General features: G+C 34.6%; 1 protein-coding gene across 2 annotated transcripts in view; it reads left to right on the forward strand.

The window, feature by feature from the left end:
- Positions 1–15,985, forward strand: part of LOC136414471 (visual system homeobox 2-like) — a 32,954-nt gene extending 16,969 nt beyond the window's left edge. The window contains exons 5-8 of one of the 2 annotated variants that reach the window (XM_066398508.1): positions 3,269–3,353; positions 4,260–4,383; positions 12,261–12,435; positions 13,713–15,985. In XM_066398508.1, the coding sequence (XP_066254605.1) occupies positions 3,269–3,353; positions 4,260–4,383; positions 12,261–12,435; positions 13,713–14,146 (818 nt within the window). In that variant the 3' untranslated portion in view covers positions 14,147–15,985. Of the gene's footprint in view, positions 1–3,268; positions 3,354–4,255; positions 4,384–12,260; positions 12,436–13,712 lie in introns of both variants that reach the window. The other variant, XM_066398507.1, reaches the window with a different exon arrangement.
- Positions 15,986–16,185: the final 200 nt, after the last annotated feature.

Below are 16,185 nucleotides of genomic sequence, written 5' to 3' on the forward strand. Positions count from 1 at the left end.
ATTACCCATATGTCCTAATCCGTTCGACTTGGAATTAGTCAATATATACGAATTGGAATTTGCTCAATAAGCTCCCTGGTGGCAGAAATTCAATTAGTTACAAGTGCATATCCCCCCTCACTATTTCGGTTCGTATTCTTGCACTCTTCATCGACAGATTTTACGAAATAGTGATTTTTTATTCGCTTAAATTTTCAGGCTTGTGGGAAAGAGCAATAAAATGGAATGTCAAGATAAACTGGAAAACATCCACCGAGCATAAAATTTTCGTACCCGCACAGTAGCAATAAAACACTTGGCGTTCCGTGAATGCAAAATAATTCTAAATTATGGATTTGGCATGGGAATATAACGCAAACTTGCTTAACTATTCATATATACTCATTCAGTTTTTTTTCTGTTTGGGAAATTATCAAACACCGAGTTTATAAAACGCCGGCAAGAACTATCGATGGTTTCCAATAAATCTTCACGGTTCCGAGTAGGATTTTTCGCGAAAAATCACTAAAATTCTTCAACACTTCGATGAAACAACGCGAAAGAATTCGAATGACTAAAGCGAACTGCAAACGGTGCGGTGGAATGCAACGTATTGCTTCGTTTTTTGCATGTACGAAAGGATGATGTCATGAATTGTTCTTTACGCAGAGGTAGGTACAAGGAATAGGAAGCAAACATAAAAGCAAATACAATTACAAAAGAGAAATTTACAAGCTGATGTATTTTGCGTCATTATTATTATAGATAGATTGAGAATGAAAGAGCCACAAAATAAAGAAGATAATTGAAGGAATTAAACAGAAGACTAGATCTATTTTGAAATGAATCAAAGTCAACAGTATGGAATAAATGAGTGACTGCGAAATCACTTTGTGTTTTAAATTTGTTCAACTAAATAGGATTTTGAATTATGTTTATCTTTAGTTCATTTTTTCATAAGGATGGATAAGTAATGAGCCAACAATTAATTTAAAGTCTAAACTAAAATCGGACAAATAAACTTAGAAGTTATTTAACGTCAAAACTGTGGTATATTTTTATTGGTGCATTAATTTTATGCAGGAGTTTATATCGTAGTTTGTTCGAGTGCCATTGTGGTCTCGAATCTTTTGCACCATCAACAGCAAAATATTAATTATTAATGGTTGCAGTACTTAATGAAAATGGAAGAGAAATGAGTAATGCTTTTCATTCATTCAGTAAATTTGCCTCAGATCCGAAGGAATTAATAAAATTTGCAATTCGCTGAAGCACCTAAAACAGACATATGGGATTTAGAAGCAATTTAAACCGTCTTAAATTTGAATCTTTTAATCGTTTAATTTAAGTTTGGAGTTCTTCTAAGGTTAGAGAAAGGGCACTGATAAAGCAGGCGAAATTACGTACGTGCAAAAGGCAATTCAAGAGAAAATTCAAGGCAAAATTCGATATGTTGACTTTGACGCACATCTCAAAATCAAATCTCATTTTTTGCTCATAACTTCTGCAATTATCTGATTTATTGTTGTGACTGTGCTCAAGTTTATTCCCTGTCTATACATCTATACATGTACATATTACAATTTGCATGACCGCAAACAGATTTGTTTGTAAGTTTCCATTTACTAATTTTGTTATTTACTTCGTAGTTTGACTACGCACATGTAATGAAAGAACTACAGGTTTGCTAAAAATAAAACATGGTCACCTAAAAAAGAGACTATACGCATGTAATGAACAATATTTAGATACAGTTTAGGACACCTGAAGGAAAAGAAACTCCGGGTATGTACGTAATGCATATGAAAACTCACGACGAACAAACTAGGGGCATACAGTGAAAAATTTAGAGTTGCGTTAAAAGTAAAATACGGACACAAAAAAGAAAATTCAGACTCAACATAAACAAAAATCTTGGGGCTTAATGCAAAAACTGAATATTACAAATGAAAATACGAGTAGGTCTACAAGCAGATAATGAAAAAAACGGCAACCACGTTAAAAATAAAATACGGACACTAAATTAGAAAGCCAAATAAGAAAACAATAATGAAAGAGGAAAACGTGTATTATTTTGAATCTGTTGTGTTAAAACACAAAACGCGATATAAAGAGAGAGGCAACGAAGCGAGATTGAAGTGAATGGAACGAGGTGTGAACTGCAGGGCCCCACGCCTATTAAGAAGGCATTAACCAAGGTGTGAAACACCCGTCGCATCATGGTCGTTATAATGGGTTCCCATTGTTTTAACGGCTGCGCCTTTTGCATGAGCCCCCACATCATTCGTTGTTTGATCTCTACACTCAACGAACAGATCAGGACTCCTCTATGTTAAGTAAGTATATGTCAAAAGCCACCATATAATCTGCTTAATTATCATAGTAATTAATAAACTAAAAAACTGAGGAGGGAATATGAAATTTTCCCTCATTATATTTGCGAGGGCGAAAGTCTATCGAGCCTCTAATAGAGCGTCACGGTTGTTATTTCACGAGAAGAGCGGTGTTGGTGTCTTATTTTCCAATTTTCCCTCCTCAAGTCTTTATTGGAAATTCCGATTCCGCCGTCAGACAGTTAATTTGAAAGCCGAATGAGTATATAAAATCGGGCTCCTCTCCCTAAATGCCCCAAATAGCTTTTACGCCAGCTTAATTCGTTTAATAATCGTGCCGGCACGCAACTCGAATTCTCATATTATTATCTTTTATTGATTGGTCTCTCTCTCTCTCTAATGGTGGTAACGTGGTTTGCTGCAGACGACGGAATGGATTTCCTGGCACGAAACGATCCTGATTGTATATACAACTGAGAATTCAATTAATTTTTAGCAAAAACTTGCCCTTTGGTCACTCGAGATCGATGGCAAGAAATGGTCATTTGAAAACTTTAAAAGTATAAGGACAGCAATAAAAAAAACCTTTCATGTGTTCGGGTGCGATGTATATTATTCCTCTGCAAAACATATATGCACGTACCGTGTAAAAACGATTCGTTACAACAAACTTTGCATACAGGGCTCATTTATCTTACGGGCAATTAAATGCTTTATGAAAAGGGTTAGGGCGTGAAAGCTAATACGGTTCCGGCACCCCGTAATTGCCTTTGGCCGGTAATAAATTGTGCCAATGGCCCAAAGGAATTTCATATAAGTGTGCACGTTAGTTACCCCTTTCGGTACTAAACTCGCATAGTTCTGCTTGGGGTGATGGGTGATAACATTAAGCCAGTGCACCATCTGAAGTTGAATTTCAAATTTTCTGGCTTGAAAAAATCTCGTTTTTGTTACAGGTCAACTAGATAATTCCAAAGATTTCTCAGTGCAAGACGGTTTAGGTAACTTTAGTAAAAAGAAGAAAAAGAAACGACGTCATAGGTAAGTGTTTAAACCGATATGATAAAGCAATTATTTCAGTTTTCCTAAATTTTATTCGCATAAATTTGTGAAATCTAAATTTCGGATAAAGGGGGATTAAAATTTAAAAAAAATTTTAAGTGTAAATTAACATTTTTCAAGAGGCTTTCAGCATACGAAAGTTCATCGTAAACCTGATTCTATACGAACAAATGAAAGAATGGGAATTCAATTTTTGCCTCTGTTGATTAATCTGTCAAATAATTCAAGCAGCAACGTTGATTGCGATTTTTTTACAGCTATTAAATACTACGAGTATATTATACATCGTACCTTAGAGATATTATGGTGTTATTACCTAGTCAGACACGAGAGATAAATCTAACACCTAAAAGAAGCATTAATTAACCAAAAAAACTTAAGATTTACCATCGTAGAGTAACCCAGAAATTTCTTGGCTAATACCCAATCCCTTGTGAATTTATATTCTTTCATAATTTTCCAAATTTATGCGTATATTATAAGTTAAGAATCACCTTGTATAATAAATGTGATATATGATAAGCATTTCAATTGTAAAATGTTTCCATTGAGGTTTATTCATCAGTATGTGGAAAAGTGCCTCTCGAATACACTTGTATATTTCATGTATATCCCGAGGCACGTAGCGAGAATCGATTTTGAATTCTTGATGGGGTTTCGTGAAAGATCTGGCCAATGAATATTTCAATCGGCCTAATTTAAAATTCCAGACGTTGATCAATTTTCCAGAATTTTGCTGTGAATATTTCTCCCCATCGAGCAATGGCCGAGTTACTTTTTCAGCCATCAATTTATCAATCTATGATTCTTGATTTTCCTTAACGACTGTTTTAACAAATGGAACAATATCTGTCAGTTTGACTACCCTTGGTGCGTATGTGGTAGGACGATTTTCACGAGCTATCAGCTGGAGGAACTGGAGAAGGCGTTCAAGGATGCTCACTATCCAGATGTGTACGCCAGAGAAATGCTTAGCCTTAAGACCGACCTACCTGAAGATAGAATACAGGTAAGTTCCAAAAATTTGCTCTTTTTTTATTACCTGATTAATTTGCCAAATTGTCTATTATATCATTTATATTTTACAACAAATTGCATTGTTTTAGACATAAATTTTCTTAAATTACAAGTGAATCAAATTTTTATACGTTTACTTTGATAAAAATCCAAATTAACTATTCCAAAGATGAGTTAACGCAAGCTAAAATTAGTTTTGTGTCTCCATCATATTGTAATGCAAAATGCATTGGCATAAATTTCTCTTTTCTCAAATGAAACTTTGTGAAACACTTCATACAATTAAGTGTTTGACAATTACGTTTAATCTACATATAAAGAGGAGAGAAGAAATCGCCAAATAATCTAAATCAGAGACGCAGCAATTAGAGAAAATATTATATATCGAATTCAAAATTTTCGAGAAATTTCTATTCACCCTGCGTGCCCACCACTGAATTAGTGTAGTGTATGCCAATAACTTAGGCATACATATACCAACGCACCAAACCCTACAATGAATCGAGACTGAAAAATTTTATTTAAAACTAAGTTAAATTGTTTTTTTTTATATTTTTAAATTAATAAAACCTTTTAAGAAATGCTTTACATAAATATATATTTCCCACGTTTTCACTTTAACGGTAATTCTTCCGTCTTCAGCAGTAGCCATTGTAGGCGTAACACTGCCATTTGCCAAGACCAATCAGAATGACGCGTCCTGGCGCCCTAGTGCATTTAAAAACTTTATTGGTGTAGTGGCAATAATTGTTTCAGAAATTCAATTATTTTTTGTTTAATCTCAGGTTGTTGGTTGCAATGAGGATGAGGCGAGGTGACATCCATTAAATTATTTTATGTGTCTAATCATTAAAGGCAATTGTATATACAGTTATTAATGAACAATTACAGAGATGTTGCAAAATTGTAAAAAATTTTGAACAGGCATAAAATAGTATGGAAACAGCTTCTTTTTCCGCAAAACTCTAGAAATTGATGATTTGCCGACCTCCGTTTATTCAGAAATATGTATGTATGTGTGCCTGTCTGCCAATCTCACCACTATTCGGACGAAGATTTCTTTTTCTTGATTGACAGTGAGAATTTTTGGTCACCCATTATCCGTTTTTAAACCAAATTAATCAATTTTATTTATATATATATATATATATATATTCAATTTGTCGTAAAATTCTTTCAAAATTTGATGATCTATTCGTCTATTATTGGAATAAAGTTCCCGGTAGTTTTCAACAGCACGACGTTTTCTAAAATTTGTTCACACATACAACAATCATGAAACAGCATGTTTGTTAATGTTGTACTTATAATTAATTATCTGTTAAAATGCTGTTTTATATGTCGTCACTACATGTTAGAGATTATTGTGGCATTTTTGTTGGAATGCCGTGTTCAGCTGTAAACAAACAATTGTGAATTATTTATACATCATATCGAAGGTCCTTGGCCCAAGTTAAAAATTATGATTGCGCCAAGATTTTCGTATTTAACCAGAAAAGTACAGTGGTTCGAGTTTAGATCAGGGACACAGTTAATAAATTAAGTTTTATGACCATGTTGTAAAACAAGTGTGCCCTACTTTATTATGAAACAATAGGCGTTTTTATTTTATTTTAGGAATTCTATTTAGGAATAAGGCCTCACACTCAAAGAGTGGAATTGCACAGTTCTTTCCCATATCATGTCGTTGTAAATCAAATCCCGCAGAATTAAAACAAGCAACTTTTGTTAAAAGAAAGTTTAGCTGAATCACTTTATTTGTTTACTCTCTAGTACCCAATGCTTATTTGCACAGTTCTTTCTGAATTCTCTGTATATCCTTTTTAATATCTAATACATGGTGAATGAAATTCTCCCTGTTATTACAATAATTAATAATAATCTTCTACAACAATCCATAGCCGCATGTTTTCGAGAAATGTATGTTCCTTCCATTAATATCTACGGCCGTGATGTTGGCACTAATGACTATTAGTAACCCGAACTCAGTTGCCTCCATTTTAATGAGCCTGCTTTGTGGCCAACTTTGTTCTCTAATGATTAATTTCACCATTACCGTAAAATATACTGTTCCCTCTTTTATTTTGCTTTGTTTTCAAATCATGGCTGACTTTCCGGCTCATCAATCCCGCAATCGATTTTCTGTTTCCGTGACTCTCTTTTCAGCGAAACAATTCAAATTCGATGTATTAATTTGGAAACTTTTCAAACTAAAAGTGTAGCAAATGTTCTTTATACACCACATACATTATTGTCATCAACATCATCATCATAATTACTATCAAGTCACCATCTACATGCATCCTGCATGACTATTCACTCCCAAATACAAATGTCTACATTTCAACAGTCCAATATAATTACGATGTTGATGCAGTTTCTCTGCCTTGGTATTTGCTCTTTGGGATAAAATACACACCTCTTGGCTCTGTATACCTAAATTAACTCGAAATTGCCGGTTATCACGATAATCAGAGACTACAGGGTTTTTTGTTTTTTGCCCCGATGGCTGTACATATATTATGTACATCTAACAACGGGTATGAACAAAGTAAAAATTAATTTAGATCAAAAGCGAAAACACATCATTTTTATTGTTATTCCTGAGGAATATTTTAATTCTACAATTGTGGAATCGAAAAGAAGAAAAAGAAAAAAAAGACGAAAAATAGATACAGATTTAGCTTGAAGCGTCATTGGCATATAAAAGATGCAAATCATTTTCATCGCCTTAACACTATGACTCTTCAATGAATTTAAGTATGCAGTAATATTAGCACGTTTTATTTTTCTAACATAACGAAAATTATCGACTGGCAATCCCTTCACGGGCATAATCCTTGCGGGTGTGAATTCGAGAGTAAACTCGGGCTTGTTTGGGGTTTAAAAAGCCCCTCTCGGAGGGTGCCGGGCTAGTCATTAGGGCATTACTTCGAAATTAATTTACAACAGTTACAGCAGTTTGTCGGGTAATGAATAGAACACGACCAGGGCCCGGGATTTACGTCTCTCTCTCTCTCTCTCTCTCTCTCTCTTTCTTTCTTTCTCTTTCTCTTTCTCTCTCTATCATTTTCTCCCGTGGAGGGAAAGTCAAATCTATAAATATTTAAAACGTTGTAATTGTCAGTTATGCGGACGACAAACCTACTACTTTATTTCCTCCCTCTTGACATCGTGCCTTGTCATTCTCCCGATGTCGAACTAATTATTTTGATAAGACCCCACAGAACAATTCCGTCACTGACTGATTATAGACCGAAACCCATTATAAAAGCAGTACTAATCAGCCAAAAATTACCCCTTAAATAACAATAACCAGCCCGTCACATGCCCAGTTAGCCGTCGCTCGAAAAACAGTCGAATCATCATCGTTCCGTGGATCTTCACGTGTTTCGTTTCATTGTTGTCAATAATTCCAATGCCTGCCTGCCTCGTTCGGTGTTGTTGAAGGGGGTATTCAAATGTCTGTCAGTTGCCACTAGATCACTTTTGGAAAAAATAACATCTCTGTCTGGTTGGTCGACAATTAGCACACAATGGGAGGGTTTTAATTGGGCAATCTTCCCTATGATGACGATGACTGATACGACGTGTCTTCTTTTAATTTGCTTTTCTTTCATATTTACACTGATTGAAAACCAATTACGTTCGATTATTGTGGCCCTGTCATCAGTGGCGTTTACAGTGATAAGTCAAGCGAGCCACAAAATAATCCCATCAAGTTCGATAAGATGTCCGATAGAGGGAACGAACTGCTAATCTTTCAGGCCCAGGTCCAGATTGTTGGACCGCGGACACAATCGCCCATATAATTTGATTTTCGTTCGCAATCAGGCTAAGTGCTCCGGGACCCAGGATTTAGGATATTATTTGCTGCCGAACAAGTTACAACTTAATCTTTTGCTAATAATTATTTCGAGGGATACTTCCACATGTTCGAAGGGGTTTGTGTTTTGATTGTGTTTAGTTAGATAGGAGAAAATCTATTTGGATTTATGGCATCTAGCCGACCGATGGGTTGTGATGTCATACAGATTTGAAATCAACACATGATTTCTTAAGTTCCCATCTGAGTATTGTGTGAATCAACATAATATTTTTGATATTACTGCGGATCACATTGGCTGTTTCAACCAATGCTATCACATTTCGTTTCATTGTTAGATGGGTGTAACCCAATATTTGCTAACCGATATATCCTCGAAACGCTAAGTGTCTATTAGCAAACAGCCACTCTCCTTGTTGGCTCTACTTGAATATCAAAACATGTGTCATTTCTCATCGCAATCATCTCGAAGTTAAAAACAAAATTTCTGCAAAAGTTCATTTTTTGTAAAGGACCAACCCACTAAACCGTCAAACGCTTCAGCCTATAAATTATAGCGAATCTGACAAGAGAAGAGGCGGTAGAAATGGAAATAGCGCAGCAGAGGCATTCCGATAATTTTCCGTAATAACTACTTTATTCGATCAATCAAAACGTTTCCACTCGCACAATCCAAACCCATTTCCGGCGAAATTATCCAATTATTAAATGTGCACACAGTTTCATTGTATTTAGTTTATTTGGAGGCGCCGAGCATGTCGAAAACATTCATTCGCCCGTCATTTCAGCCCGGATTCAATAAGAGCCAGTTAGAAATAACTTTTTTTGTTAAGCCCCGATTGATGTGTCGACGGCAATTGGATGTGCGGAAGCCTGTCAAATGGTATTAATGGCTTATAGCGTATGTACGTATAGCGCCGCAAAAATTATTTTTATGCTTAATAAAACTACGATTTAAAATTTAGCAAAGTATTCGAAAGAAAACATTTTTTCCTAAGTTTATTTGAAGATATTTCATGAAATAATTTTCACTTCTTTATAGGAAGTTGTTATTATTAACAAATCCAAACTTGATACAATTAAGTTTAAAAGTCGCCGCAAAGTAATTGGACGACGTCCGTCAGGCCGACACGGTTCATTTGGCGTCACGACGCAAGTGCCACGTGCCGTTCACGCGACGCCCTTTGTACCAGGCCTCTGTCGTTATGAATATACTTTCTATATAATGCGCAATTTTCTAATAACGGCCCTTTGTGAACGGACACGAAACTTGTTAAATCCATATTTATTCAATTAGAGGATGGATTTATTGGACTATAATGAAACTGATGCGTGCTCAATGGTCCTGTATGATTTATGATGCTATTTATGCTTGACGTAATTTAAGTTTAATGTGATATTATCATTTATTAAGCAGGTCTTTGGGTTTATTTGTGTTTAGCTAGATTCTTTTATAAAACCTAAAAAAACACTATATCATTACATAATAAGCAGTACACTTGTCGATTTTTCCTTCACTCCGATGTGTCCATCATTATAAAATGTGCATATATCCTACATTATATTAACAATGTATCCGCCCCATTATCGCACTCCACGGGGGGTAAAAAAGACAAGACCACGTGCCGGAAAGTTGAAACCCAGAGGGATTTTTTTCATCCCGTATTAGTTTCATTGTTACAGAGATACGAAACTCTCCCTTGAGATTTTGCTCTATTTGACAATAAATATACTTAACTGCGTTTCCCACAGTTATTATAATATTAAGCACAAGTGGCTCTGTTTCAGTTTAAGATAGGCACGCCAAAAGCTAAAAGTAATTGTGATGGTTTCACCCTGTATCTTCCATACCGGCTTCTAGTTCATTTTACTTTTATTTGGTTTGGGAATAACGCCGCGTACCTAAGTTTTACTAGCCTTTGGTAAAAAATGAACGTTATCTGTTAGTCTTAACTGAGAATAGTGTGCAATTCCAGAACTCCAGAAACGCCTATTTGTAAGTAAAGCGTTAGTACTAAAAGAAAAAACAAACCTAATATTCTACAATCAATTTCCAAGCATAGCTAGTTGATTAAAGGCAAACCTTGGGGGCTAATCGCCTTCGATTGTGGTCCGAAATTACACCTTTTGAAAGCACGCCACGTGCCCCTTCTCCTTCATGTAAAATACTATCCGCCCTCAACAGTTTAGCTATCGGGCGGGGTCTCAAAACTGTTATTGACATTTATTTCATTACCGCATTTTGCCGCGCTTTGTGCCTGAAATTGAATAATTCCATAGGAAAATTGATTTAGACCCGCCCGCCCTTGTTCGAAGTTTCAAATTAGACGTTGTCGAAAGCAAACACCTTAAGGATATTGAAAATCAGCATCCAAATTTAAACCGTCATGTACTTTTTAGGAAAAATAAAATCTTCACGTGTCTTTTATAGTAATTCTATCAAAGATCATCTTGACTAATAACCATAAAAAGTTGAGATTTTTTAAGTGACAAGTGATATTTAACTTCAACAGCTGGTCTGGTACTGTATCCAAGCTCGCTCGTAAAGAGTAACACTTAAAGAAAATATGGAGATAAAATGTCACCCCACCAAGGTTGTCGTGAAAAAAAAAGAAAGGAAAAGGTGTCTCATTAGATTATTTCAACTGCGAACATGAAGAGTGCCTAAAGATCTCAGGTCTAAAGTTGAAAATTGGAGTGAAATAGATCTAAATCTAAAAGTAAATATCTATTTCCAATAATTTTTAAAAAATCATAGCAAAGGCGGTAAACCTCAATAAAACTTTTACAAATTGTTCCATTTAACTTAAGAAGATAAAAGTATGTTAGGTTTCTTATTGAACCTTTTCTTGACATTCTGGAGGCAAATAAATTTCCAAAATACAAGAAGAATGACCAAATATGACTATTATCAATATGAATTTAAAAGTTCTAAATTCATAAACAATAATGATAATACGTATGTGACATAAAAACATATATGGCATGCAGCCCTATAAATGCAAGTGAAATGGAAAAAAAAATGAATATCAACTTTTATTACACGTAAGAACATAACTCTATTTTCATTAGAACAATTCTATAAAATACAATATTATTCATTATGTCTCAATAACAAGTAATAAATTAGACACAAAAAAGGTTTTCTGTTTGAAGCATATGATCTCCATTTTTCAAAAAATATCGTTTACGAAAACAAATTACTCTGTTATTATGTGTTACATTTTTGAAATATCACATCTGCGTTATGTAACAGATTACGAAATGAAACTCGTTTAGTCACCAGTTTTTATTAAAAAAATTGTCACTTTATTCAGCAAAATTAGAAACCATTTATGCAACCTGTTAGAAAATTTTGTGTAACAGACGATGTGCTTATCAATATGACATAAGTTCCATAAAATAGCACATCCTAATACATTTCATACATGATTTCTTTCCTAGCTTTGTTTTACGACGAAAAAACGAAATGAAAAACAGAGAAATTTGAACTTATTCAAGTTGCTCTTCGTACCTGCATAGCACGATAGCAGCAATCGTTGTTCCTGGTTCCATTTGTTAATGGAGTGAAGATACTTGTTTTCCTTATGTATCCAGTTATTAAATAGAACCCCTTTGCCGTTTAGTAATCGATTTTAATTAAGAACACTGTCACTTTTCCAAAATTAAGAAAATAGTACTATGATAGAAACTTTATCCTTCACCATAATGTCTAGAACCTTATTGATGATTAAATCAAACATAGGAAGACATGGTCTACGAATCAAAAATTCAACAAAGCTGTCACAAATACATTCGATTCCTGAAAATGTTCTCTGAATGTAACTCATGCATCGAAAATTCTGGATAGTTTTAGACCAATATAAATTCATACAACTTATAAAGCTTGCGCAAAGCCAATAAAGTGAGTGTGTGTGTGTGTGTGTGTAAACGCCTATGTACATCATTAATTAGATTTGAAAAATAATATAGAGCTTCGGATTAAGAAGAAAAAAAGGAAATTGTGTCACGTTCTTAAAGAGTATTTGCTTGTTATATTTCAGGTTTGGTTCCAAAATCGACGGGCGAAGTGGCGCAAAACGGAAAAATGTTGGGGACGAAGTACGATAATGGCTGAATATGGGCTGTATGGGGCAATGGTGAGGCACAGTCTACCATTACCAGAGACCATTCTGAAAAGCGCGAAGGAGAACGAATGCGTAGCACCGTGGCTGCTAGGTAATCCCTAGGCAGTATGTCTATTTTTTACTCGGTTATATTCACCCCTTAAAAAATATTTTGAAAACAATCGCAACCAGGTGTTCAACGAGATGATTTGAGGATTTCTACATGCTAAAAATCTTTAAGTTAGGAATGAAGTAAGTAATAAAATTACAAAATAGAAATTTGGAAGTAAACCTGCTGTGCGGCCGCTCTGTTGGTTGGTTGGAATTGATTATTGCTGATATAGGTAAAGAATGAAACTAAGCATAAATAGCCTCAAACAGATAATTGAAGAAGTTAAGCAAAAAATTAGATTTGGACAAAGTGCTATATTTTTTGGCTATTTATGCAACAATTTAATTCTATATCCACATATATCCATAATAATAAATTACAACCAATAGAATTGTCGCAAAACAGATTTGCTTGCAAATTTCCATTACGTTAATTTATTACTTACTTCATATTCATTGAGTCTACTTCTTAAACGCTAAACATTCCATAATATAACAGAAACTCTGTCATCAGTTCCTGCAGGTACATAAGCAAATGCACTTTTGCACCTGTTTCTCACAAAAAATAAACCTTATATTTAATACTAAAAATCGTAAGCTGCCACGCAGTGGGAAACGCATTAATAAAATATGTGCAAAATTGATATAATCGAGAATGAGAAAAGATTTTAAAAAAATTATGCCCAAGTCAAGGGCATTCTGGTTGTTTTGGAAAAACTTGCTAGCTACAAAGTAAAAAAAGAGAACGGCAGCACAGAAATTACAAATGACAGTGTTATTTCTAGTAATAAATATTACTAATTAGCAACGTTGCTACGTGGACTTGAACTTTACAGGCATTGTTGTACCATGGCCACGCTACATGATGATGGTATTAAAACTACACAACGATATGTTTATTGATCTCGAGAGCAATGTATAGTATACATTGTTTGAATTAACCTGAAGTAACCTGATATTCAATGATACATGTAGGTATGAATCAGTACTATAAATCAACCAGTTTAGGGAAGGAATTATGTTTAGTTCAATTAGGACCAGTTTTTTAATGGACTATTCACATTTCACAAACATGTCTGATGGGTTTGCTATTATTTACATATAATGAAATGCGCACTTCATCGTGCAAAACATCAAATTTGTAGTAAATCACAAGAATACTTGTAATTACCTCAAGAGGAAAGTGTATCTCGGCGGAAAGTAATGACTGCAGTGCCGTTTGTCGTTTTTTTCACCGATTTTATCCAATTTAAAAAATTTAATCGATATTATTTCTAGGAATGCATCGGAAATCCATCGAGGCCGCTGAACAACTCAAAGAGTCGGACAACACGACCAGCGACCACGAGGATACCACCTCGATGCGCACGGACACCAGCGACACCAGCGCCACATCTTCTCAAAACCACCCAACCAACGCCTCCTCCTCTCAACCTTCAATGTTAGACAACAAAGAACAAATGAATCTCGGAAGTGTGGGGCCCTCGCAGCCCCCCCAGCAGCAGGTGGCCTCGAACTTCCCGGATGACCCCGAAGTGTTCCGCAACAATTCGATAGCTTGTTTGAGGGCAAAAGCCCAAGAGCACAGCGCCAAGTTGATGAACCACAATTTGATGGTGCAATCAAGTAGGCCTCCATCGGGGGGCTGCGATGCCAATCAAAATACGCTCCATCATCAGGACGGCGGTGGGGGAGAACGCGGTATTTTTTGACAAAATGAGGGGTAGTAAATGGATAAATGCAAGAGTATAGATTGAAGGTTCTGAAATCTGATAGTACTGGAACTTTCATTAATTTTAGTTGCAAACCTGGATATTTTCAATCAACTGTGCAGAGTTGATCTAGAGAATTAAAACAAACACATTATTTTCTAATTCGTTTATGTTAAACGCATATTTAGCAATTGGCAAACCAACTAATTACAGGGTGTTGTATTCTACGCGTTAATTTAAACATAAAAGTTTAAATATTCCCTATAATTCCCTAGGGCCCAGCTGCATGCCTTCAGTTTAAACTTGACTTGCAGTTAAACTCAAGATTGTGACAGATAATCAATAGCATATTACGTCAAATCCAGAGCATAAATTTCAGGTTCGGTTTAAACCTCGATTAAAGAATCCGGCCTAAGGTTACCTAGTTAATATTATTTAAAGACGACACCAACAAAATTGTACCATTAAATTTTAACATGGAAGCGCTATATTAATATAAAAAAACGGCATTTTTTTTACAGTAAAAGGTTACTTTTATTCATCCGTCTGTGAATTGGGTTAACATGTACGTATTATACAGGGTGTCTTTTTTAAACGTGGCGATGCTTCATTTCACATTTCACTCCGTCTGAGAAGAACCAGGTATAAAACTCGTTCTAAAAATAGAGGGCCTATAAGCACAACTGCGTTTCGACTATCAGCTTAACGCTAACCTCCCTTTAAAACTACAAGATTTAAATTCCAGATTAGAGCCGGATGATACTCTTGAAACAGTGTTTTACATTTTTGAAAATATTGATGTCAAACCGCATAAACTTACATCGAAATTGTCAGGTATAAAAAAGAAGCCAAAGGGGTTCCCCATAAACATTTCATGCTCGTATTTTTCAGTGCAATAAATTTGAATGTAATCTAATCAGTAATAATAATGATAATACTCGATTAATGTATTGTATGCAAAAAGACATATTTTCAGCTTCATGCTATTGCGTATTTTTCAAATTTTAGTACTAAGATAACGGGAGTTGATTTTACTGATTAGAACTTGTACATTGTGTTTGTTGATGGATCTGTACATACTGTTAATTGAGTTAATGTGAAAAATGAATGTATCTCTCCACAAGATCATATATTCTGAAAATGTGCTTCTGCAAAAAAAAACGTTACTATTAAATTTTCCTAGATAGGTTAGGTGTTGATGGAAATTTGGTGGAAATTAACTAAACTATAAGAATTGACCTAAAAATGGCACGTTTTGGTTTTTGGCAGAGTTAATTTCTATCAAGTTTTAAACAATAGTTGAGTCATCAGTAAGTGCAATTATTATGTATTAAAATTTGGAAAGTTTTAACATAATTGGTAATCCATTGCAATATATATTTCCTAATTTTCGCTACATTCAACAAATTTTAATCGCATCTTGATCTCACACGATCACTTGTGGATTTGCTATTTTTATTAAACAAGTGATATCCCATTTATTGCTACAACACAGAATTATCGGGGGCATTTACGAATATTTAATTGTATATAAGGAAAACTCGACCTAAGACGACTTTTAATAAGAGAATAAAACATTATGAATTTTTGCAACAACCTAAATAAGTGGTAGTTTAATGGTATAGAATTTCGTGTTGAACTGTAGATAAAATATTCGTACTTAAATAATTGTACAAACACTTACTTTCAATCGAATAGAAGATTTATTTTCTACAAGAAATAGTTTAAGTTTGGAATTTTTTGCGTTTATGCAGAAAAAGGAACAGTAAAGACGATTCCGAACTTGAACTTACTTTCAAAGTAACATTTTCAAATATATTTGCAATAAATGTGTAATTCTTGAAGTACATGTAATAAAGAATATGTATCTAATTATAGAGCTCAGACTTTCATTTCTGCCGCAATCGAATAAATCATTTTTGCTTAATAAAATGTGAATCGTATCCAAATGTATTATGCGAAGGGGTGGAGCTTGAATATATTTCCTTTCAATCTTTATCTTATCTATAACTCAAGAAAGAGATAAAGTTTTTCAGTGG

This window comes from Euwallacea similis, chromosome 17 (assembly GCF_039881205.1).
Source record: "Euwallacea similis isolate ESF13 chromosome 17, ESF131.1, whole genome shotgun sequence".
Taxonomy (NCBI): domain Eukaryota; kingdom Metazoa; phylum Arthropoda; class Insecta; order Coleoptera; family Curculionidae; genus Euwallacea; species Euwallacea similis.